Below are 23,856 nucleotides of genomic sequence, written 5' to 3' on the forward strand. Positions count from 1 at the left end.
ACTCCATACTGGGTCTGGATGTGGGGGATGGAAAGCCACTGGGAAATACAAAAGGGTCTGTTCTCCATCAAGACTATTGTAACCAGATGTTAAATGCTGGTACATAATGATCAAAAGGAAGGGCTATTTGTATGTGTCTGTGTGAACTGCTACTGAGAAGATTTGAACATGCCAACATGTAAGCCTTAAAACTAAATTAAAGCACTTTTTTACCAATTTTGATTCCTAGGCTAATGGAGGAGGAAGAAATGCTCAGTGGGAGAATGGAAGATGTCCTTGGGCAACTCTCTGAAGTCTCAACAGATGTGTACAGCTCCCAGTTTGAAAGCATTCTGGACAATGCATCTTTATATTACAGTGCCGAGTCACTGGAAACGTTATATTCTGAGCCTGACAGCTACTTCAGCTTTGAAATGCCACTTACTCCAATGATCCAACAGCGTATCAAAGAAGACACTCAGTTTTTAGAAAGGACTCCTGAAGGGGAGATGAGGAAGGACTCCTGCAATGGAGTCACCAATGGATTTGGAGATGTTAAAGGGTCAGACATCGCTGCAGCTTGTCATTCGGAAAGGTAACAAGAGAGGATTTTCATTTTAATATTTGTGGTTTCAGTTGCATCTTGCTGATGACGGTGAGTTGGATCATCCTTTCTCCCCATTCCTATGAATCTCTTTTTGGTCCAGCAAGATTTTAAAACCAGGAAGAGAATGTTTGCTACTTGGCCTGCCAGTTTTTCATGGGTATGATTTTGCTGAAGTTGTGAAGTGTTCCAATTTATGGCCCTCTCTTTGCAGTGTGAAATGGCATCGCAAACCCTGTATAGAGTGCTCAGTCTAAGGGCCAAGTGTGACACCTCAATGTGAGTGCTGTTCTTTGGGTATATTACTTTAAAAAAAAAGAAGAATGGCAGTGGGGTGAAGTGGAAAGGATTAACCCTTATGTGCCATGATAATACTGATTTCACAGATTTGCAGTGACTTATCTTGTGGAACCCTTGGAGTGTGTAGTAGTTATTAGTTTCCTGCTGTGAAATAGTATTGTGCTTTTACAATAATGTCTCAGCTGTATCCTGGTTTTTTTCCCCCATGCCTTTGCTTTTTCTGGCAAAACTGAGTCAGTGTAGGAAGTGGCATGCTTTTTAAAAATAGGTATCTTGATTCCTATTAAGGATATAGAGCTAAAATCCAATTTCTTTTCATACTAGGTATCTAAAGAATATGGTGCTGGGGAGTTAAATAATGCTATATTGCCAGTAAATATATTTCAGTAAAACTTTGTGGATTCCACATAATGATGGTAAAGAAGCTGAAATGTTTGGCTCAGGTGGCCTACTAGAAGCTTATTTTAAGATCAAAATGTGCCACCTCTGCTCTGTAAGCTCACAGCAATTTCCCATAGGTGAAATTTTCTGGAGCTGTAACATGCTGTCATGCCAGCACGTGGGGAGTGGCAGGTTAGAAATTTATAGAATCATTGGGTTGGAAGGGATCATGGAGGCCATCTAGTCCAACCCGGTGCAGGAATCTTCATATCATCTTGAACAAATGGCTGTCCAGTCTTTTCTTGAAAGCCTCCAGTGATGGATCATTTGTGACTTCAGGAGACAGGCTATTCAGCTTCTTAATAGCTCTCACAGTCAGGAAATTCCTCTTTGTTTCAAGTTTGAATCTCTCTCTGTTAATCTTCCACTCACTGGTTCTTGTCTTACCCTCAAGTGCTCTAGAGAATATATCACCCCACCCCACCCTGTGACATCCCTTCATGTATAGGTGACTGCTGTCCTGTCTCCCCTCAGCCTTCTTTTCTTTAGGCTAAACAGACCAAGTTCATTTAACTGCTCTTCATAAGTTCTAAGCACCTTATCATCCTTGTCACTCTTCTCTGCACTCTTTCCAGTTCCTCAGTATTCTTTGTGTGTTGTGGTGATGTTGGCCTTGCGAGGTAGTCCAGACAGGAAGCATGCCCAGATGAACTAATTCTGCTTTATTGTAAGGTTACATTAACAGAATCTTGCAAGTCTGAAAATAAATCTCTCCCCCGTTACTGTTACAGGCCAAGGAACTAGGGAGGGTCCCTTCTGAGATGTTTGCCACGCCCACATTTGTGCTATGGACTAAGCTGCTGTTTTCCTGGCTATGGCTCTTCCTGCCTCCCAAGGTGATTCCTACATACCATTACAGGTGATCAGTAGGCATGGTATTCCAGGTTCAGTTTGATCAGAGCAGCATAGAATAGTACTATCACTTCCCATGATCTATACCTCTACTGATGTAGCCCAAAACTGCATTAGCTCTTTTAGCAGCTGTGGCACATTGCTGGCTCATGTTTAATCTGTAATCTATCAAGACTCCCAGATCCTTCTGCCAGGTACTACTGCTAAGCCAGACACTGCCTATCTTGTACCTGTGCTTCTAGTTTTTCCTCCCTAAGTGCAGAACCTTACATTTTTTACCACTGAACATCTTTTTGTTGGATAGGGCCCAGTCTTCAAGTCTATCACACATACACACACACACAGATTTTATGAGTATCCCTTCTATTCCCTAATTTATGAAGGTGTTGAAGAGTGAAGGATTCTTTTGAGGAATCACAGCATCTGAACCCTTGTATAATAGACCTGTATACGGAACTAAGAAAAGGTATTTTTCTAAGATTTAACATGTAGCCCTTCCATGATTTGCCTGCAATTCTTTTCCATTCACTGCAACAACTACATGGTACCATATCTCGGCTCCAGAAAAACTATACTTTTCCATGAAGCCTTTGTTTGAACACCTACATCCTGATCAGAAAATAGAATTTGAATATGTGCAACTTCATCTTTTATTATGTCCCTTTCCATCTTTTCTGAAGCTAAGTTTTAGACTGCAAAGTTCTTTATAAAGAAAACAGGCTTCCATTTGTTGTACTCATTTTACTTGGCAAAATGCAAATAATTTTCAATATAAACAGCTTGGCAAGTATTCATAACTTATGTGTCAGCCATGGGTGCCTCCCAGTAAATGATTGGTACGGTATATGAAACAAGTCGCAGACTTGGGATTTTCTCTTTTGCTTTTGCTTTGGCTTAGATGTTTGAAGTAGAGATGTTGCCACGGTAAGAGACAAGCTTCCTGAAAACTTATTCATTATATGAATAAATCTTAACTTATTTTAGGAAATCCCAAGATTTTCCTTGAATTATAAGGTCTAGAACTTTTAGAAAATGCTGGCATTTATAAGCTGGCTTCTCTACATTCTTCATTTCTTTCAACATTTTTCATTGCTGTTAGAATGCCTTTATCAACAATGTTTGGCCCGCAAACTGATGTTGTCGGGGCCCAGTAGCTAAGCAGGGTTGGGCCTGGTTCGTACTTGGATGAGAGACCATGAGGGAATGCCAGGATTGTAGGCTGGGCTGGGCAAAACATCTAGAAGGCAGTAGCAGAGCACTTTTGTGCTGCTAGAAGAAAACAGCATGGTGATGGGAATGTCAATGCCAGGTAGGAGTTGAGCTTAACTGAAATGGGAGATGGTAGTTACCTAGCTGACCTTGGCTAGTCTTCCAAAGCTAAGCAGGGTCTGATGTGATTAGGGCTGGATGAGAGACCACAAGAAATCTCAGGGCTGTAAGCTATACTGGTAATTTGAAAAAAATTGGAAGAAAGTACCGTAGTGGCAATCCACTTTGGTATTCTTGCAAGAAAACACTGATGTGTCTGTGAAGTCATCAGCCAACTTCAACTCAAAGGAGAGTTAAATTTTGCTAGAATGAAGCGTGTACACCTTCAGGCTCTCTGCAACACACTGCTTCAAAATATGAGATCCTTAAGAACTAGTTTTATGTCCTAAATAAAATTTGGGCAAGGAACCAAAGTGTCTAACTTAAGCATGTTGAGCACCAGCAGTGGACCACTCCTGTAGCACACATCATGACAGATGGAAAAGTGGGGCTGAACTAATCTTCTCTAAGGAAGATGGCAAACAGATTTGGTTATAAACTGGAACATAAACCTAAATATATCTCCTTTTTAATGTGAATGTGCTTTTCAGCTTGGCTATGGTTACTATTTGGTAATCTGCTTTTGCTTTTTGTTTTTAAGTACTGTACATATAAACAAATCTGCTATTACAGCTTTTTTTTTTTTTGGTAGGGCTTATGAGTTTGTAGTCTCTGGCCTTAGTTATAGCAATAAACTTCTATAGTAATAACAATTAATTCTTTTTAAAAGCCTGCCGTTATGATAAGGCGGATTAGGGGTGGAAGAGAGCTGAAAGATCCCTAATGTGAAATTATCCCACTCAGCCCGTAGGATCTCTAATGTTGAAATTTGGATTTCAAGAGGATCAGGAGCTGTGAATAGGTCTTGTCCCACTATAGTATATCCCCAAAGTGAAGCTTTATGTTTTCTTGTGAACGGCAAAACATTCGTCTATGTGTTATAATTGCCTCCGGCAAGCAATCCTTAAAATGCCACCTGCGGATCAGAATGTATTTCCAAAGGATCTGCAAGGTTGCCACAGAATAAAATAAAAATAAATATTGAGGAACATTTAAAAGACTTTCCTTCGAATCAGATGGCAGAGGCTGAATTAAAGTTGGCGTGAATAGCAGTGCCCTCCCATAATTTTCTTTCTCTGGACACGTATAATACAACTACATTAGAGTTCTAAATTCAGAAACTTTTCAGATGGCCTCCCATATAGTTGCTGTGACAGATTGGAAAGGGAAAAAACCCCCCAAATGGATTGTGTAACTATAGATGAACAATTCCTTGGACTTGTTCTGAGTCCAAGAAGTGCTATCATGACAGAAAATGTAAAATCTGGAAATGCATTAAGCTGCCAACAGAGGTCCCCTACGAGCTGTGAGTTCAGTGTAGGATTCAGAATAGCGTCACTTGTGGTTTCTCGTTTAGGAAAAAAAATCTCCAAGTGACGAGGCTGATTCTTAGTAATCCCATTTAGATGCTCAGAAAGGCAGGGGAAGGGCCTTTGAAATGCTAGGAATCCTCAGCTTATTTCAGGGACAGAAAACAGGTGGCAAGTAGGGGGCACAGCTTTCCTTTCTCCACCATGTCGGTTCTCAGTATTGCGTACGAACCACTGAGAACTGGGCCTTCTAGGTCTGCACAACCACACCCTCAGTTCTGCTTTTGGTCTGACACAGAACGATCCTAGGAGCTAAATTTACGTATTTCTTTTGATTTGGCCTGTGGTTGAGCAAACGGGGTAGGACAAGTGAAGCAATCTGAACCCAGTGTACTGGGTGGACCAGGCCAGCTGTCACACTGGCTGAGACTGAAAACTTCACCCAGGATGGCTGAAGATTGAGAAGTGGCCCAGGGAGAGAGAGAAAGAGAGCGATGCTCAGAAACCAGGAGGCGTAAGTGCAAATGTTGGAAGAAAATAGTAAAGCACACGGGGGAGTGAAACGAGATCCTGAAAGGGTGGAGAAGACAGGGAGGCCTGAAGACAAGGAATCGGTGCAGTTGGTCAGGCACTCCCGGCTTAGGTCTTCCTGCCCATTTAGGTTTTGCCTCCTTTGAATGTGGATGATGGGAGTTGTAGTCCAACATGTCTTGTGGGTGTTGAGTTGGAAATGGCTGATTGGGGGGGGGGTGTTTCTGAATAAAATTAAGTTGATAGTTTGGTTTCTTTCTTTTTTAAACAACAGTCTCTTAAAATCATTAAAATGAAATTTAAAAAATTAAAAGAACATTAAAAAAGTAAAAAGTAAAACAAGTACAGAACTGCTGAGCGTTGGGCGGGCGGGGGTGTATGGGGGGGGAGAACAACGTTGCAGTGCTTAAGAGGAAGAAGTGGCTGGATCTGTGGGAGGATGGGAGCGAAATGGCTGGGAAAAGCTGAACAGGAGACGGGTGGTAAAAAAAGTGGAACAAAGTAGACAGTGACCTTGCGAGCAGAAACCAAAGTGAGCAGTGGCTGGTGCAGGCATGAAGGTGAAAAACGTGGAAAACCATGGAGAATGGTTGTGCAGCCTAGAAACAGAGATGCACATTTCTGGTTAGAATGGGGTGGGAAGGATGTGTAGGTGGAAATAAGTTTCCTAAGACTGGAACACTCCCCCTGGCTCCCCAGTGATGCTCTCCAGATTATGACTTCCTGAATTCCTAGCCAGAATGCTAGTGGTGTTTCTTTGTAGCAGAGTGGATGGGAATGCTCAGGGTTGTGGAGCTAACGTTGCCTCCCAGATATTTTAATCGACCACTCAGAATTCTCTGCTAGCTTCAGTTTGGACCCTGACTTCTAATGCCACTGAAGTGTTGTGATCTCATGATTGTAAAGAGATGAAGAACAAGAAGGAGTGAGTAGCGTAAGGGCTGAATGCCACAGATAGGTTTGAATCAATGAATGGCCTCTTTTTCAGCCAGAGTTCTAATACATATGTTGTTCTCCAAGTGGTGCCCTCCAGATGAGTAGATTTACATTCAGTGGCCTTCTATCCATGTTAGGAGGTATGATACAATGCATCTGAAGGGTAAGGCAGGACTAGGATATGCACTCATAGGCAAAATATTCATCGGTACCTGGGCAGGACTGGATAGAAATAAAGTGGTTTGTTTGTTGTAGTTGTTTTGGTCTAATGGCATCCTGTCCTTATTTGCCCTGCAAAGAGAGGCATGTTCCATTCCTTTGTAATATTCTTCTTCATGAAACCTGAACCATTTGTATTCAAGGATGCCTGCCAGTTTTGCCCTCCTATTCTTCTAGGATAGGGTAAAGTGATTGGGGTATAAAGTGATGGGGTGCATATGGACATTATTTAGGGCAGTGTTGTCCAAACTTGGCCACTTTAAGATGAGTGGACTTCAACTCCCAGAATTCCCCAGCCACCCACTCATCTTAAAGTGGCCAAGTTTGGACAACACTGATTTAGGGACTGTAGCTATTTCCCACCTCATCAAGCATATGCTTAGCTCTGACTTCTTTTTCTTGGTCATTCCATCCTATCTGTCCTCAGTCAGAAAAAGTAGTGGCCTGGGAGGGTAGATGATGTACAGTAGTCTAGCAATATACTATAGGCCACAAGTTGCTTACTCTTGTGCTAGAAATACTTGCTCATGAGAGTAGGTGGGCTTTCAAGATTCATTTAGCCTAAGATGGCAGCTCCAGAAGTAAACAGAAAAAAGGCTGAATTTTTGGGAGCAGGAGAGATCTCCTCAGAATGTGTGGTTGTAGCTCCAAGAGATTCAGCTGAAGACTAATTTGTCATCCAATTCCATAATCTATAGAGGAGTGATATTCACCCTTTTTTGAGCCAAGAGCTGTGCATTAACTTGGATGGTGTGCTTGAGTCTACACTCTCCCGAAGTAGGTGAGACTAGGACCAAAGCTAGAATTAATTTAATTTAAATTGTACATAGTAATCATATTAGATTACTCTCCATGTATTTTTCTCTTCTGTCATATGAAAAGTTGATCATGGAGGTGATCTGAGAGGCCTTATGCATTTCGTGGAGAATAGTAAAGGCCTTGCTCCACATCATAAAGACAGGAGAAGCTCAGTTTCCCTTGAGCCCTAATTTTTTGCAACTGCTATAGAGTGAGCATGGCTCCTGATTTGGTAGCCAATGATAGATTGCTCTATGGAACTTGGTCTCAATGTTCTCCGAACAATAGTCTTTGGAGCCTATTTCATTCTAGTGCTAGTTACCAGTTCCCATGTACAGACACAGGCCGCTTACATCTGTAATCTGCTGCAAGTACAAAGGGAGCAAATTAATCATTCCCAGCTGGCAAATGTGGCTTAGTGGGGCAGATGTTTCTCTGTGCAGATAAGTCTGCAGTTTGTTCCTACCCCTTCTTTAAACATTTGGGGAGAATATATTAAGTCAGTATTTCCAATTTGTGTCCACAGGCCACTGCTACTCTGAGACAATACATAATAACTTCTTAACTACTATATTTTATATTCATTGTTGTTTGTTGTGTAATTTGCTTCAATAACATCCTTGCATATTATTGTTGGTTGCACAGTCAGCCAGATGTTTAGACTGGATTTGGCATTTTTATCCACCTATCGAGTCCTTCCCAAGGACCTGGGATAGGCAGATGTTGTTTGATGGTGTTAAAAGTATCGTCGCAGGATGTGAGCTGTTCCAAGTAAATCTGCCTTTTGCAATTGATTGGTGGCGATTTTGTCAGTGCCGATGATGTTCAAGTGGTACTCCAGATGTTTTGGGAGTGCACCCAAAGTGCCTATTATTGGTTCTATCTTTGCTTTCTTTTGCCACAGTCATTCTATTTCTATTTGCAGGTCTTTGTATTTTGTGATTTTCTCCAGTTCTTTCTGTTCTATTCTGCTGTCTCCAGGTATTGCCATGTCCACTATCTAGACTTTTTGACTTTCTTATCAACATTTGTTAAGTCTGGGGTGTTATGTGACAGGTGCTTGTCTGTTTGAATTCTGAAGTCCCAGAGCACTTCAGCTTCTTCGTTTTCTATTACTTTGTTTGTTTTGTGGTCCCACCAGTTCTTGCTTGCAGGCAAATGGTATTTCTTGCATATATTCCAGTGTCTGCCATTGTTTGTAGTCTGTGCGATCTTCTTGCAGCAGCTAACTAGGTGGTCCACTGTTTATTCAGCTTCTTTGCAGAGGGGCATTTATTGTCTGTTGCTGTCTTCTCTATTCTGGCTTTATATGCATTTGTTCTTAAGGCTTGGTCTTGTGCAGCCAGAATTAGCCCCGCTGTCTCTTTCTTCGACTTTCCTGTTCTTAGCCATTGCCGGGTCTTGTTGTTATCTGCTTTGCCTGCTAGTTTTTTTTGTGTACTGCCATGTATCTGTATGATATTCTTCTTCAACTGTCTGGTGAACTTGCAACATTCCACACCCACTTATGCTCCTTGGCAAGTAGAGTCTGTCAACATCGCTGCATGAATGAAGGATGTGATTCATTGTCATTATTTTTCTGGTCTTCCTATCCAGGGCTTCTAGTTCTGCCTGAGTCCTATCCACTATTCCAGCTATGTATCTAATGACTGGAATTGCCCAGGTGTTAATTGCCTTGATGTTATTTCCTCCACTGAGTTTGGACTTTAAGATCTTCTTCATCTCATGATGTATTCACTACTAACCTTCTTTTTGATTTCAGTGTGCTTGATGTTGTCAGCTTGAAGGATGCCCAGGTATTTGTAGTGATCTTCTTCATCCAGGCTCTTGATGTTACTTCCTTAGGGAGTCTTGATTCCTTCAGTTTTCACTATTTTTCCCTTGTTGATGGTAAGGGTGGCTCATTTGTCTAGTCCAAACTCCATTGCAATACCTTGACTGTATATTTGGACAGTGTTGAGCAGTGTTTCTATTTCAGATGGTGTTTTTCCATACAGGTTCAGATCATTCATGTAAAGGAGATAGAATAGCCTGGCAGATGTTTTTGAGGTTTGATAGCTGTGACCTGACTTGTTCAGTATTGTTGACAGAGGAATCAATGCAATGACAAACAGCAGTGGTGATACTGAGTCTCCTTGAAAGATTCCTCTCTTGATATTAACCTCTCCCAGTCTATCACCATTGACCAGCAACTGTGTCTTCCACTGTGCCATTGATCTTTGCACAAAGCTTCTGATGTTTTTACTGACTCCTGTTGTTTCTAGGCGCTTGATTATCCAACTGTATGGCAGGGAGTTGAATGTCTTCTATTATTATTATTATTATTATTATTATTATTATTATTATTATTATTATATCATGCCTTTATTTTGTACAACTCAGGGTGGTGTAATAATGGTCCTGCGTCCTATTTCCCCATCACCACCACCTTATGAGGTGGGTTGGACAATAAGAGAGTGATTGGCCCAAAGCCATCCAGCTAGATTTCATGCCTAAGAGAGGACTAGAATTCATGATCTCTCAATTTCTTAACCTCAGGACCAAACTGGTTCTTCCTAGAATGTAATAAGTGGCAATTGGCGTGATACCAGAGTGAACTGATGCTTTGCACATATGGTAGGTAAACATGGAAATCCAACAATGGATTGGTGGCTCCTTTCTGGCAAGAGAGCCCGTTTAAATAAACTTCTTTTGTAAAAGGAAGCTTTTGATATGGTTTGCATAAAAAAAGAGGTTGGAACAGTGGTATTTGGCTATCCCATTCTACCTTTATGGCTTTCAAGTATGGTTGAGTGCAGAAGTGTGCAATATGCAGATCCAAAGTGTGCAAAAGGTCTTTGGAGCTGGTGTAGAAATCCTTGCTGTATGTGTTAGAAGCTCTTTAAAGAAGCTATGTCTTTTCCTGGGTTCACATAATAACCACATGGGCTGAAGAGAATATCTGTTTGAGTTAAGGAGTGTTGACCATAATTCGAACAAGTATTTTCCATGTGAGCCCAGGAAAAGGCATGACTCCTTTAAGTAGCTGCTGATAGGTTCAGTGAGGTTGTCCACGCTGAATCCAAAGCACTTTGTCCACTTCAGATTTGAATGTTCTAGTTTAGTGAGATGTCTAAGGTTACTGAATGAGCATCCATAACTAAGTAATGATCTAAATCCCTGAATATTCCTGATAGGAGAAATGATTTTGGCTAGCTGTGCTCTACTTGTCAGCAGTGGCAAGCAATTTTTTTTTTTTTTGGTGAGATATTTCATTCTATCAATCTCTCAGGTAGAATACACCTATTAAAAAGTGAAGCAGCTTTGAAAATCACAATTATTCTCCTAGATGGCTGGTTTTTAAAAGTGAGAAATCTCTGGGTCTGGAGAAAGGCCAGTTATAAACTGGGAGTTTGTCTCTAATTTACAGATCCATTCATGACCCAACCTCTGGGTCATCTTTGCTGTTCTTAAGTGTCCTGAGCAGCAATACTTGTTGCTCAGTATTGCCCACATTACACTAGTTGTTGCTCATGGTTTTAGAGAGAGGTTTTCCTCAGTTTAATATGGATGTGCTTGTGCCAGGGTTTATAAATTGCAGAGTTAAAGTCTAAATTATTCTCCCTCTCTCTCTTTTTTTTTTCCTGTAAAATCTGGACGCTGCAAGCTAAATAGGTTGGGAAGCATGTCTAACAGCCAGTGCTGACGTACGGAGGAACAGTATGGCAAAACCAGCTGGTCCTTTGAAACCTAGTAAGTGAGCAAGACAACCAGAGCTTGTCAGGGAGGAGTTAACTGTCTTTTTCAGTCACAGAAGAATCTGTCACAGTCCTATTTTATTTTTTCTTTTGCCAGGAGCTGATGAACTAAGTAGCCCCAGTGGATTTTTGGTTGTAGGCAAGGTGCCAGCTTCCTATTTTTCTCTTGGGAATCCATTACAAAGCTGCAGAGGTTCTGGTGCAAACAAGAGCCAGGCTCTAGCTGTGGAGGCAAGGTCAGCTGATCAACCAGAGAATGATGCCTGACAGTAATGTGATCCAATCCTTCTAATGAATGAGCAGAAGGGGGCCCACCTTTCTCTGCATAGTACAGCTGCTATGGGCTGAGTTCAGGGAGTGGGGGCTCGGGATGAAATTGCAACTCACATGGCTTTGAAATTAAAAGGGGCAATAAGTAATGTGTGGTCTAGGAGTTCCTATGGGCTCCTCTGTGTCTGGGTGTTTCTCTTCAGCCAGCCGATCAGCTATTGACCTTGGCAACATTCAGTAAGTCTAAAACCAGACTGCATGGCTTCAGTGTACTTGCTGTGACATTAGAAAGCAGTGGTCTCCCACTGGATTGCTGTAGAGGGACAAGGTGGATGGGGCCTTGCCTGTTTTGAAATCAGCGTGTCAGCTTTATGCACTCTCAGCTGGGTTTTCGGTGAAAGGATGGCTATTTTTGAAAAGAAGAACTTCCCTAAACATAGTTCAGTTATTATGTGATCTCACTTCCAAGTATGCAGCGTCAACATCCAACAAAAGCATTGGGTGGAGTTAGAGAATGAAAACCTGCTATTTCTGGAAGGTTTCTACTCTTTTTTGTGGTGGAGTTCATTAGAGAGCACTTGAATAGGAAGAGTGGAGCTCTGGGCTATGGTTGCAGAATTCTGGTAGTTATAAGCAAGCTGTTTATAGCAGGGATATCACAGCTAAGCAAATCGAAGGATTGCAGAATAATCTGACCACATCGTTGTATTCTTAGAGATTAAAAGCAAAGTGAAGAGATGATATCTATGGCATTAGGATCTATGGGAACCGCATTTAAACCAAACATAAGATACTTGTGATTAAGGTCAAAAAACCAAACGATACCCCCCTCTCAACTGTGCCAGTCTCATTAGAATAGTCTTAGTGTGACTAGAATAGTTTTCTTATACTTTTTCAGTGCATTTGATCCATTTTTGTAATTCAGCTTAGAATCAGAGATTGGAAAGAACTTCAGAGAATGCTGGTCCCTGATTACCTACTGATGTGGGAAATCCCCCATTGCAGCATCCCTGGTAGATGGCCACATATAACCTCTGATGAAAAACACCTAAAGTCCATTGTCTTCTGACAACTTTTCCTTTGTGGAACAGTTCATATAATCTGATGAAACTGATGAGTACAGATACTACCCTTGATCTGGGCCAAGAGTTGGAGAAGTGAGTTCATATAGTCAGAAAGTTTGCATTATTTGAACCTTCGATTCTCTCTCAAATCCATCCCACTGGATGGATGCAGATGTACATAACTGGGTATTTGGAGATATTGACTTCAGGATTGTTTATTGTTTTATTTATGTGTTAGATTCATATCCCAGCTTTCCTCCAGAATCTTACGATGGATATGTAGTATAAGTAGAAGGAACACCCGGGTGGCTATGCTTATTTAGAATTAGAGTGCTGTGGGACTGATGATAGGTTTAAGAGTTGAGTGAATCTGGGAAGTAAACCACAGGCTGAATCTGATGGTAGGATTGTTAGCTACTTCTCCTTTTCCAGCCTTGTTCAGATGCAATGGAAAAATACTGTGTGCATGCACAGTTAAATAAACACACTGTGGTAATTGTTTTCCACTAAAACAAGATGGGAAAGCATGCAGAGCATGGATACTGGACTTTTTTCCGACTTTGTACCAGCAGTTGTATGCATATGTGTGTTGGGAAAAAAAGAGCTGGCTGCTTACGCTTTGCTTTGGATAACATGACTAGGTGGGTGGAGGGAGAGGGCTTAAAACAGAGAAGTCAAAAACATTCAAGACATTACCCAACGGGCGCTCCCATAGGGATGAACTGGACGAATCATTTTCTCCACGGCCTCCAGTGTGATGTAGCCCATTTTTTAACTTGATCTTTCTTTTGCTGGCTCCTCCCTTCACACTGAATTTGGCCCTATTGTGTTCAGATTTCAGAGAGTTATTGTGCTGATGGACAGGTGTCCTGACCCCCTCTACATAATTTCTTTCCAACATTCCTTTGGATTAGAAACAATAAAGAGTAACCACTGTTGACATTGTGCAGCCCATGGAACCAATTGCAGCGTGAGAAGGAATATCTATAGTCCTCTTTATTGGAGCTGTGCAAACTCATTAAATGTTGCTTTGGAACACATGAGAGGGACTATGATGCACTTCTCTTTGAATCACTAATGTAGCAGTGGCTTTTTACAGGTTCCAGAAGCTTCCCCTCCTAAAGAGGGTGGGACTGTCAGATCCGTGTTCTGGTGACTAGAAAAATACTTCATGTTAACTACCAATCTTGGTCCCTGGAGATGGAGCTGACAGACAAAGTATATATATTATTTCCAGGGAAGGTCTGTGTAATCGTTTATTAGATCTATGTGATCCAGTGCAGCCAAAGTCACAGTGACTGAGGAGGTGAACTCATCAATTTTGGAATGTTTTATAATAGTAGGCGGCTGTGCCCTGGAACCGCCCTACAAATGTCTATTAATAGCACTCCTGTCATTAAGACAATTCACAGAGTGCCGTGAAGCTGGAAGGGGACAGCAGCTTGTTGGCTGTGAAGACTAGTCGGTGCATTCTTCACCCTCTCTGTTAATTGTGGACTCATCTCTCCTGATTTCCTGCTGGAAGAAGATGAGCTAATTACCTGACCTTTACCCTCAAATATATGTTTGAAGTAGCTCCTCACAGCCCTGTACATATCTAGCTGCAGAAAAGAACAAAATGCGGCTATTTGCCTCTGCAGTCTTATTGCTGCTAGCCTCCACTCTGGCCCCACTTATACGGAGCCCAATAGTTCAGGTTCCCTGTTGCCTTTGTCACAAATTTCTGACATTTGCATCACCATTCAAAGGTGTGCTGAGACCACAGATCAGTCTTGGTGGTGACTGGCTGCTTTGGGGCTGAAAGGTCTCTACAGCTGAACCTGGAAGATCCAGATTGAAGTTTTGCTGTACCTCATTTCCAGCTGTAGTTATTATAGGTCTGGGTGAAGTTACTGAACCTTGAATCTTGAACTAGGGCTTCCAGACATTTTGGGAGGGGCCATGGCTATTCTTTCATCACCACTAGGTTGGAGAACTGTGACCTCCTGGACCAGAGCCAGGTCTTAACCAAATCTTAACTATTCTCTCTCAAGTTCTCTTGGGACTGTGCTTTCTGACGTAACTCCATATCCGCATCCTCCAATCTTCTGGTGTCATGAGGATTAATTGTCACGGCTATTGAACCTGATAGCAGTTTATTGAGTTTATTGTTTCTGATTGCTTTGGAATTTTATGGTAATGCTTTTTATTACAGGTAGTCCTCGGTTAACAATGGTAATTGGGACTGGGAACTCCATTGCTGAGCAACGCAGTCATAAAGCGCAACATTACATGACTATGCTGACTTACGATGGCAGTTCCAGCGGTTCCAGTAGTGGTTGTTAAGCACATCATGTGATTGCCATTTGTGACCTTCTGCGGGCTTCTTCATTGACTTTGCTTGTTAGAAGCTGGTAGTGAAGGTCACAAATGGTGATCATGTGGCCGTGGGACACTGTGACAAAATTGTGAGCTGGTTGCCAAGCACCCAAATAGTAGTCACATAACCATGGGGATGCTGTGACAGCTGCAACTTCAAGGACCGGCTGTAAGTTTCCTTATTGAGTGCCGTTGACAGTCACTGAATGAATTGTTGTTAACCGAGGATTACCTGTACTGTAAATTGCTGAGAACTAATCCTTGATTGTGGTAGTCTAGAAATATAATAATAATAGGATTAATAACACATCCTGTTGATAAAGAGAGATCCTGTGGGTTTACTCCCACTGTGGCCTTGAGAAGTTGTGCATTGCTGTGTTGCTCCTCCTGGCTTCCATCCTAGAGTTGGCTGCTGGAATTCATGTCATGTGATGCCTCAGCCAATGTGATGAGGAGGGCTTCTGGAGTCCATCAGCCTTTTTACCTCCTGCTTTCTTGCCTACCTGCTCTGGCAGAGACTTCCCCATAATCAGCTTCAGCTTTCTGGTTTGCCAGGCAGGCTTTCTTTCCCAGTGTTACTTTTTGCTGAGGTATGGAAGGGGTGTTATTTCAGATCTGCCAGGCAATTTGTTCCATTGTCTGGTGCCTAGTTTGTGAAGGTGTGTCAGAGAGTTTCAGAATGGCCTTCAGCCAAGCGGTCATGCAGGCAGATTTGAAGCTGATGCTGCCACTTACCTCCTCCATGTTCCATTGTTTCTGGAGACCTTGGGGCTCTTCCCATGATACAACTTTTTCTGTCTCTTGGACTGTTCTCCTGACTTGGTCACTAGGCCTTCTTGGCTACATCCTGTTGATGGTGCACTTTTTGGTGTACCAGTAGGCACTTTTGCACAGTGGAGGGAGTGCTGGGCTTCTTCTGCTCTGCTACTTCTACTCTCCCTCTGAAGATGGAGTTGATGGAAAGCTACTGTTTCTTCTAGATGACAGAGCATAAGACTGAAGGAAGTGGATTTCCTCCACAGTACTGGAAGGAGCCTGAGGCTCTAGCATCTGGTTAAAAGAAGTGGAGTTAACTCCTTTCTGGTTTGTTCTACCTCTGGTGTCCAAGAGCAGATGAATTAAATAGATTCAGTTATACCAAGGCTTTCCTGCAATTTTCGGAGATTTTACATCAGGCGAGGAGTTACAAATTAAATTCTGTGAGGTTGTTTAGACTGAAAGAGACCTTGAGTTACTAGCACATTTGTTTAATTGTACCTCAAAGAGTTCTTGTGAGGATAATAATACTGGTGGAGGAAATTTATGTCTAAGCCTTTGGGTTCCTTGAGGAAGGGTGCAATAAAATAAGCAAACAAGAGCTTCAAGTTGAGTGTTGAAGGAATGGAGGGAACAAATGCCATGTTGGTATTTGAGAAGTCTGTTTAAGACAAAAGAGGCATCAAAACTGGAGCTGTTTAAAGGCAAGAGAAAATAGAAAATCAATTGTTCAGGTTTTTGCACCTGGTAAAATTAGCAAAAGTACTCAATTTATTACAAAACAGTGAGATTCCAATATGGCTAAACTCCACAGCTTTGTTCAGTCTAGTGCAGTGTTTTTCAAATCTACAACTTTAAGATGTGTGGACCAACTCCCAGAAGTCTCCAGCCAGGTGGCTGGGGATTTCTGGGAGTTGAAATCCACACGTCTTAAAGTTGCCAAGTTTGAAAAACACTGGTCTAGTGTTTTTCAGCTTCTATAGTGTAGCTCTTGTCATCAGTCTTGCAGTAATGCAGTATTCTGACTGCAAGTTTAATAGCGTGTTTTTCTTATCTATTAATCCCATCTGCTGGTCTGTCTATCTCCCTCCTCCCCTCCAAACCCTCCCCTTTGTTTCTTCTTAGTTAACTTAGCTTTTTCCAGCCGTCTGCCCTAAAAAAAGACAAGAGTAAACAACTGCATTCAAATGGAGGGATCTCCCCTCCTTTGGCAGAAACTATGATCACTTACACAGTATTATTCAAATGGTTCCGGTTAGGATGATAAATAAACCTGGTTTAAAATGGAAGGATAACTTTTTGCAGCAAGTGAATTCTTTAAAGCAGCTGAGAATCTGCAAAGTATGAAATACATTATATTTCCTATTGTTCCTCATGGAAACTGTTTTGGGAAGGAATCATGAATACAGCTTGGGAACAGCTGCTTTCTCCTCTAGATGACTGAAAGTCCGGCAAAAGCTGTTCTTTTGGGCTGTCTGTAAATGGTTAAAGGAATGTCAGTCGAGGAGAGTGACTTCATTGTATATTGTACTTTTTTGAGGCAGGTCTGTTGGAAAATTGTGGTAGGGAACTGCCCAGAAGCACAGGAAGAAGCCCTTAGAATTGTTTCAAGTTATGATTCCTGCTCCACAGTCCACCAGCCGTCTATAAACCTGAAACCCTTATCTAGTGTTTGCGTGTCTTTCTGAAGCAAGCCTGAGAAGAAAAGAATGGCTGAAGTGAGAGAAAATGCTGCTATCGTGGTCGCGCCAGGCATAGTTATGGGCTGACCGTTTCTCAAGTCAGGTAATCTGATGCTTCTTGTTGCCTTTCTGATCCTCTTTCTCTGTTACAATTTGTGAGAAAGATCACCGAGTGCAGTGTTAACCAAAGGGATCAAGTTTGGAAAATCAAGGTAGATTTGGAAGTTGAGCTGATTCTGTAACAGGTTGCATGCTAGCAGTGCATTGTGATAAAAATATTCACAGATGTATGCCTGCGTCTATCAAGACTGCAGTTCAAAATATGCTTAGCGGTAAGGCTTGTGACAGCAGAACGCATTTGTGTGTAAGAGCAATCTGCAGTGTACATAGGGTTCTTCTCTGAGACTATTTTCTATATTATCATCTCTCAGTTAAGATTGTTTCTTTATCGTTGATCCTGTTGTGGACCCATCATTCTTTTCAATAAAAATTTCACTTATTCATTCAGATGTTGCGAATTTTGAGCCAATTTTCTCCGAACTTCTGTAACCTGATTACAAGCCCCATGAAGTTTGTTTCCCCCACCTGTAAAAAACGTATAGGCTTCTAGTCCTCCTGCAATTGTAGATTAAATAAGACCTTAGCCCTTTCTTCCTACATGTCTGTTATAGTGCTTCTTCCTGCAATGTGTAACTTTGAAATTCTTTTATTTACAGGCATAATTCCACTTCATGATTGGTAAGGAGGGCGTTGTTCAGGGAAATAAGAATTAGGTTTGCGTGTGTCTGATTTTTTTTTCTTTATTAAATTTGAGATCACAGTGAACTGCCCTTAGTTTTTAATCATAATAAACTATTACTGCTGCTGCTGCTGCTGCTGCTGCTGCTGCTACTATTACTACTTCTACCAATGTTCTATGCTAAGTTTCCATTCAGTGAGTTTGTAATGGAGGGCAGAGAATCTCTGTTTGACTCACTCATAGAGATAGAATGACTTTGCAGTACAAGTCTGAAATTGTTTGTAGGTGCTGTTGAGCCATTTATATTACAGAAGACTGAGCTTTTTCAAACAACAACTTTTGAAGGCATTTGTTGTGTAGGACTTCAGTGTGTAGTAAGAAATAATTTAAACTGGGAAAATGCAATCAAATATTGAGATTTTTTTCCTGTCTTGTTTTTTTGAAGAAAGAGACAGGTGGAGAGATGAGACAGTATATGTTGACTGTATGTCCCCAAGGAGAATGGTTAAATATCTCTCATTTATACCTATAACTTTGTAATGCTTTTGATTTAATTTATATTATTGCCAATGTAGTTACATTGACTTATATATTCACGTTTTTTTTTCATCAGATACTCAACAGTTCTGTCTTTGAAACCTGTCTTACAATTATTTTGGAAGATCTGGCTCTTCTGCTTCATTTAATTCAATTATTTTGGAATTGAGAGTAGTTAATATTTCCAGAGATAGCTATACATTATATTATTGCTTGGGAGAAAATCAAGCAGATAAATCATTCCAGGAGTAACAAATCTTTTGGATTCAATTTGGCTCTTTGTAATTAAATTTGTTCATGAGACAATCATGTTCAGGCCGGAAGAATTTCTTTTCTATAACATTTTCCCAATATATTTCTAATTGGCATGATTGTAGAAGTGGTTGGTGTGAAAATATCAATGGACAGACTTTGTAGGCTGTATTAATTTTGCATTTGTTATACAGTACATTAAAACCTTCCTCTAAAGCAGTGTTGTCCAAATGTGGCCACCTTAAGACGAGTGGACTTCAACTCCCAGAATTCCCCAGCCAGCCATGCTGGCTGAGGAATTCTGGGAGTTGAAGTTCGCTCGTCTTAAAGTGGCCACATTTGGACAACACTGCTCTAAAGTATAGGGTTGGTCTAAAAATTAATTGCTTATTAATTGCACATGCTTATTTTTTCTTATTATTAAGATTCCATTACACACATCAGAAAAAATTACTGATCAAATGCTCACATATTCAGAGAACACCTTTAGAAAGCTAATTGTCTTGGCAATTTTGAGGGGAAAGTCTTACCATACTTATTTGGACATATGACTGATCAGAGAAATGCTAAATTCTTCTTGCCACTTGACATGATGTTGGCAAGTGCTTACCATATATACAGTGACCACTGGAACTGATCGGCCTTTAATTTGTTAATCTTTTATTATTTATTCATTTAAAATATTTATATTTCATCCCTTCTTCATAGAATTCTGGGAGTTTTACAGGAGTAAAACACATGGAAACTTAAAACAACACTAGTAGAGAATCAGTACTGCAGCAGTTAAAAAATATTCAATATATTAAAATAAGTGTTTGGTTAAAAGCAGCAACAAGATTGTAGATTGAAGCCCTCCTGAAAAGCAAGATCTTGACCAGCTGTTATCAAAGAAGTGAGATGGACTCCCTTTGGAAGGAATGTTCCAGAACTTAAGACCCTCTTTCTTGTCCAAACCTGACAACTTTCAGGAAATTGTTGGATAAAATAGGAAAGTCTAGTTCTGCTATTCCTTTCTTTCCATAGATTTCTGATAGAATCTGGAAATACAAACAATTTCCAGGCTACTAAGAAGGACAATGCAGGTTGTTTGTTTCAGAAAGGTAGTGGTAGGTAGGCTCTTGGAAAATTATGATATGAATTCATATAGGCTGTGTAAGACAAGCATTAAGAACTCAAAGTGCATTTCTTAAAATAACATTATTCTTTATTTGAATCCGGCAGAGCGTCTGCCCTCCAATTTTGTAATCCAACACATTTTTACAGCTAATGCAATAACTCTTAAGTAAGAACAAGTAAGGGAAGACTAATTTAGGTTGCAAGCTTAAGGGCAGGCACAGTCTCAACACTGATCACTCTAAGCTACTTTGGAAGTTGCTTTATTCCCTCCCCCCCCCCCGGGCAGGTCCACAACACCTTAAATAAATTAATATAAATAAGATTTTACAACAATGTGATGTTGGGTGCGGCCTAGGATTTTAGGGTACCTCTGAGGCAAATGTTAACACTGTACTTCAAAACAGTAGAGATCAGCTCAGATTCTCTGGTAAGAACTAGTTATAACTTACTAGTTAGAAGGGAGAGAAAAAGATACCAGGAAAAGGGAGGAAAGGGGATGTCAGAGAGAAAGAGTGCCCTTGTTTCTAGTTTTACTCACAATCTGCTTCAGTCCTACCCAACATGCTGTCAAGTGATTCCCCCTAAAGAAATGCAGCTCTCCATAAAACGTGAATTAAATATAGAGAACAGGGTAACTGATTCAAATGCACCATGCTTGTGCCTGGAACTCTGCTGTCTAAAATGAATACACTATAGTCATGTGAAAAAGTAAGTACACCCCATTGAATTTTTTTATTTTTTCAGCATATTTCAACATAACAGATATTTGATCTTCATTTCAACAATATTAATAGGTAAAGGGAATATAATATACTGTAATGAATATAATGTGCCATTTACATTTTGTAGTCCACTCTGTAATTTAAATAAACATAAATGCAGATTTAGCATGTGGAAAAAGTAAGTACACCCTTACATGCATCACTACCTCAAATACCTAAAGTTAGAATCAGGTGTACCAGATCAGGTGCAAATGATATAGAGGATCTTGGAGGAACCTTTCTTATTTAAACCTTGGACATTTAGCTTGACTTGCTCTTTATTGTTGAAGTAGATGGTATGACCATGCCAAGATCAAAGGAACTCTCTGAGGTCTTCAGAAAGAAGGTTATAGGTGTCTATGAGTCTGGGAAGGATTTAAAAAGATCACCAAACAATTGGACATCAACTCTTGCACTGTCTGGAAGAAGTAGAGAGGATTTCAAATAATGGCCAACTTGCCCAGGCCAGGCCATCCCAGCAAGTTCATCCCAAGAGCAGATCACAGGAAGTCTCTAAGAACCCCAGAATTTCATCACATAACCTACAGGTAGTTCTCACCACTACTGATGTCAAAGTGCATTAAAATAAGCTGCACGACTTAGATCTATGTGGGAGGTGGGCCAGGAGGAAACCTTTGCTGTTCAGAAAGAATCATAGAATCATAGCGTTGAAAGGCACCTTGGAGGTCTTGTAGTCCAACCCTTTGTCCCTGCCCAGTGCAGGAATCGGGCAGCACTAAAGTTTGCTCATGAATACCTAGCAAAGACCAGGACTTCTGGAACAATGTGCTCTGGACAGATGAGGCAAAGATGTTGGGCTGCAGTATCAAAAGACATGTTTGGTGGAAGCTAAAGACAGCATTTCACCCAAAAAACCTGATATCAGCTATAAAGCATGGTGGTGGAAATGTTATGGTTTGGGACTGCTTTGCTCATCAGAACCTGGGCAGCTCACCTTCATAGAATCCACAGTGAATTCTTCATTGTATCAGAGGGTGCTTGAGATTAACCTGAGACTGTCTGTCAGGAGTCTGAAGCTCAGCTGAAAGTGGACCTTGCAACACGACAAGGACTCTAAGCATTCCAATAAATCCACTAAGGAATGGCTAAAAAAAGAAAGAAAAAGAAATGGAGGGTTCTGGAATGGTCAAGTCAAAGCCCAGATCTAAATCCCATTGAAATGCTGTGTGGTGATTTGAAATGGGCTGTGTATGCAAGAAACCCCTCAAACATCACACAGCTGAAAAAATTCTGCGTGGAGGAGTGGGTAAAAATTCCTCCCAGTTGATGTCAGTGACTGGTAGACTGCTATAAGAAACGCCATGTGAGGTTGTTTCTGCCAAAGGGGGCAATACCAGGTATTAGAGCCAGAGGTGTACTTATTGTTTCCACAGAAAGAAATGGCATATTTGCTCATTTTTTGTTGAATAAATGATTACAAAGTCAAATTTTCATAGTTTTGTTTTTGATTCAATTACAATACCTTTATATACTCCTTGAATGAAAATGAATTATTGATATATCCACATATGTTAAAAAAGAAAAAAATCTTTACATGGGGTGTACTAATTTTTTCATATGACTGTACATGCCAGCTCGCAGAGTGAACACTGCCTAAGGAGATCCATTAAAATAGCAACGGTAATATATCTTTGGTCATGCTAATCAATTTTAATTAATTGATCATTTATATTCCACCTTCCTTAGTTACAGCAGTTTTAATGTTTTTTTAAATAAGACATCTCATTTCTGAGCAACAGATTTACTATTTTTTACAACATAGAAGCAATTCCCATGTTACATGGCTTTATTCTTCAGCAATTATTCATAAGTGCACAATAAACTTAATAAACACAATAACTAAATAAAAATGGACAACATTAATAAAGATTTATCTATAAATGTTGACCAGTATCCAAAGAATGGTGCTAATAATACACATCTGGGTTTAATTTTGGGTTATATTTTTTGAGTACTGTTTTCCCACTTTCGCTTGCTTTCTGGTAAATGACTTTTTTTAAAAGCAAGTTTTAGAATACAATTTTGTAATAGTATGATAATTGCTTGACCAAAGGAAAGAAAAATCCCTAGAGGTTAGTTCAAATTTGTTAATTAATTGGCTGATTGATAAGATTTATTGTATTGCCTTACTTTCTCTTTGCCTCTGTGTCAGGCTTGCATAGGGCAGCCTTCTTAGTTTGCATCATCTTGCTAATTACAGTGCATTTGATTTAATTATCTCCTCTCTGTCCCACGTTTCTGGGAAAACTAAAAATAAGAAAGGCCTGCAAATTGATCTGATAAACAAAATAACTCTAAAATAATCAACCACATCCATTGAAAATCCTTTTCTTTGCCCTTTTGTTGAAAACCACCACCACTACCCTAATTCAAATACTGACAGACTATACATATCAGCAGTGCATTTTTTCAAGTCAGGTATAGATTTGTGCTTCCTGTGTTGTATAATCATTCTTTTGGACATCCAGCGTGCATGAAAAATCCACAGATGTTGATATCTTGATAGATTCCAAATGTTGGGGTTATAGCCAGGCAGAATATGCATGACTAACCAGCGGTGATTAATCCAAATTTATATTAACAAACTTTCAACCCAAAATTTGGCAATGACAGACAAGTCTATACACATGAGTGAATATTCCAATTTCTAATTTGCATCTCTAACAGGGAGGTGATTGTATCCAACTCTTACCAAAGATTCTCTGAAGTATTCAGTATATATGAAATCGGATTCGCTGCTATTTTAACCTAATTTTCAAAACAGCATAAATTATTTTTGTATTCTTAAGATAACTTTCCACTGACTCACAAAAACAGAGCATTCAAGCACATGTAAATCATTAATGTCAATCTTACAATTTTCTGTGAGCTTATTATAAAAGCAGTTGTGGTCATAGGGATCTTGATTTTTTTTTCCCAAGTCCCTAAAAACTGGAATTTCAACGGTAGCAGTGGCATCAAGACCAAGCAAACCTAACAGCAAGTGGGAAGAAGCAGTGAATTGGGAAGAAGCGCTTGCAGAAAAATTCTGTTTTAAGTTCTGCAAAAGTAATAGCTTCTGCTGTTCATCGGAACTCAGTTGGTCCAAAATAAACTGAGGACTGACTGAGAAATAATGTTGAGAAAGATACAGTTCCCCCCGAAAAACAAAACAAAACAACCAGATTTACCAACTTTGTCCAAACTAGGATTATTCCATAATCTAAGATTTTTATAGGTAAAAGA

General features: G+C 40.3%; 1 protein-coding gene across 2 annotated transcripts in view; it reads left to right on the forward strand.

The window, feature by feature from the left end:
- Positions 1–23,856, forward strand: part of LOC103054328 (PH and SEC7 domain-containing protein 3-like) — a 170,383-nt gene that overhangs the window by 35,371 nt on the left and 111,156 nt on the right. The window contains exon 4 of one of the 2 annotated variants that reach the window (XM_088129788.1): positions 230–574. In XM_088129788.1, the coding sequence (XP_087985914.1) occupies positions 230–574 (345 nt within the window). Of the gene's footprint in view, positions 1–229; positions 575–17,212; positions 17,309–23,856 lie in introns of those variants that run through there. The other variant, XM_088129789.1, reaches the window with a different exon arrangement.

This window comes from Python bivittatus, unplaced genomic scaffold (assembly GCF_059951505.1).
Source record: "Python bivittatus isolate LINGU-HERP-01145 unplaced genomic scaffold, Pbiv_v1 ctg000850_np1212, whole genome shotgun sequence".
Lineage (NCBI taxonomy): Eukaryota > Metazoa > Chordata > Lepidosauria > Squamata > Pythonidae > Python > Python bivittatus.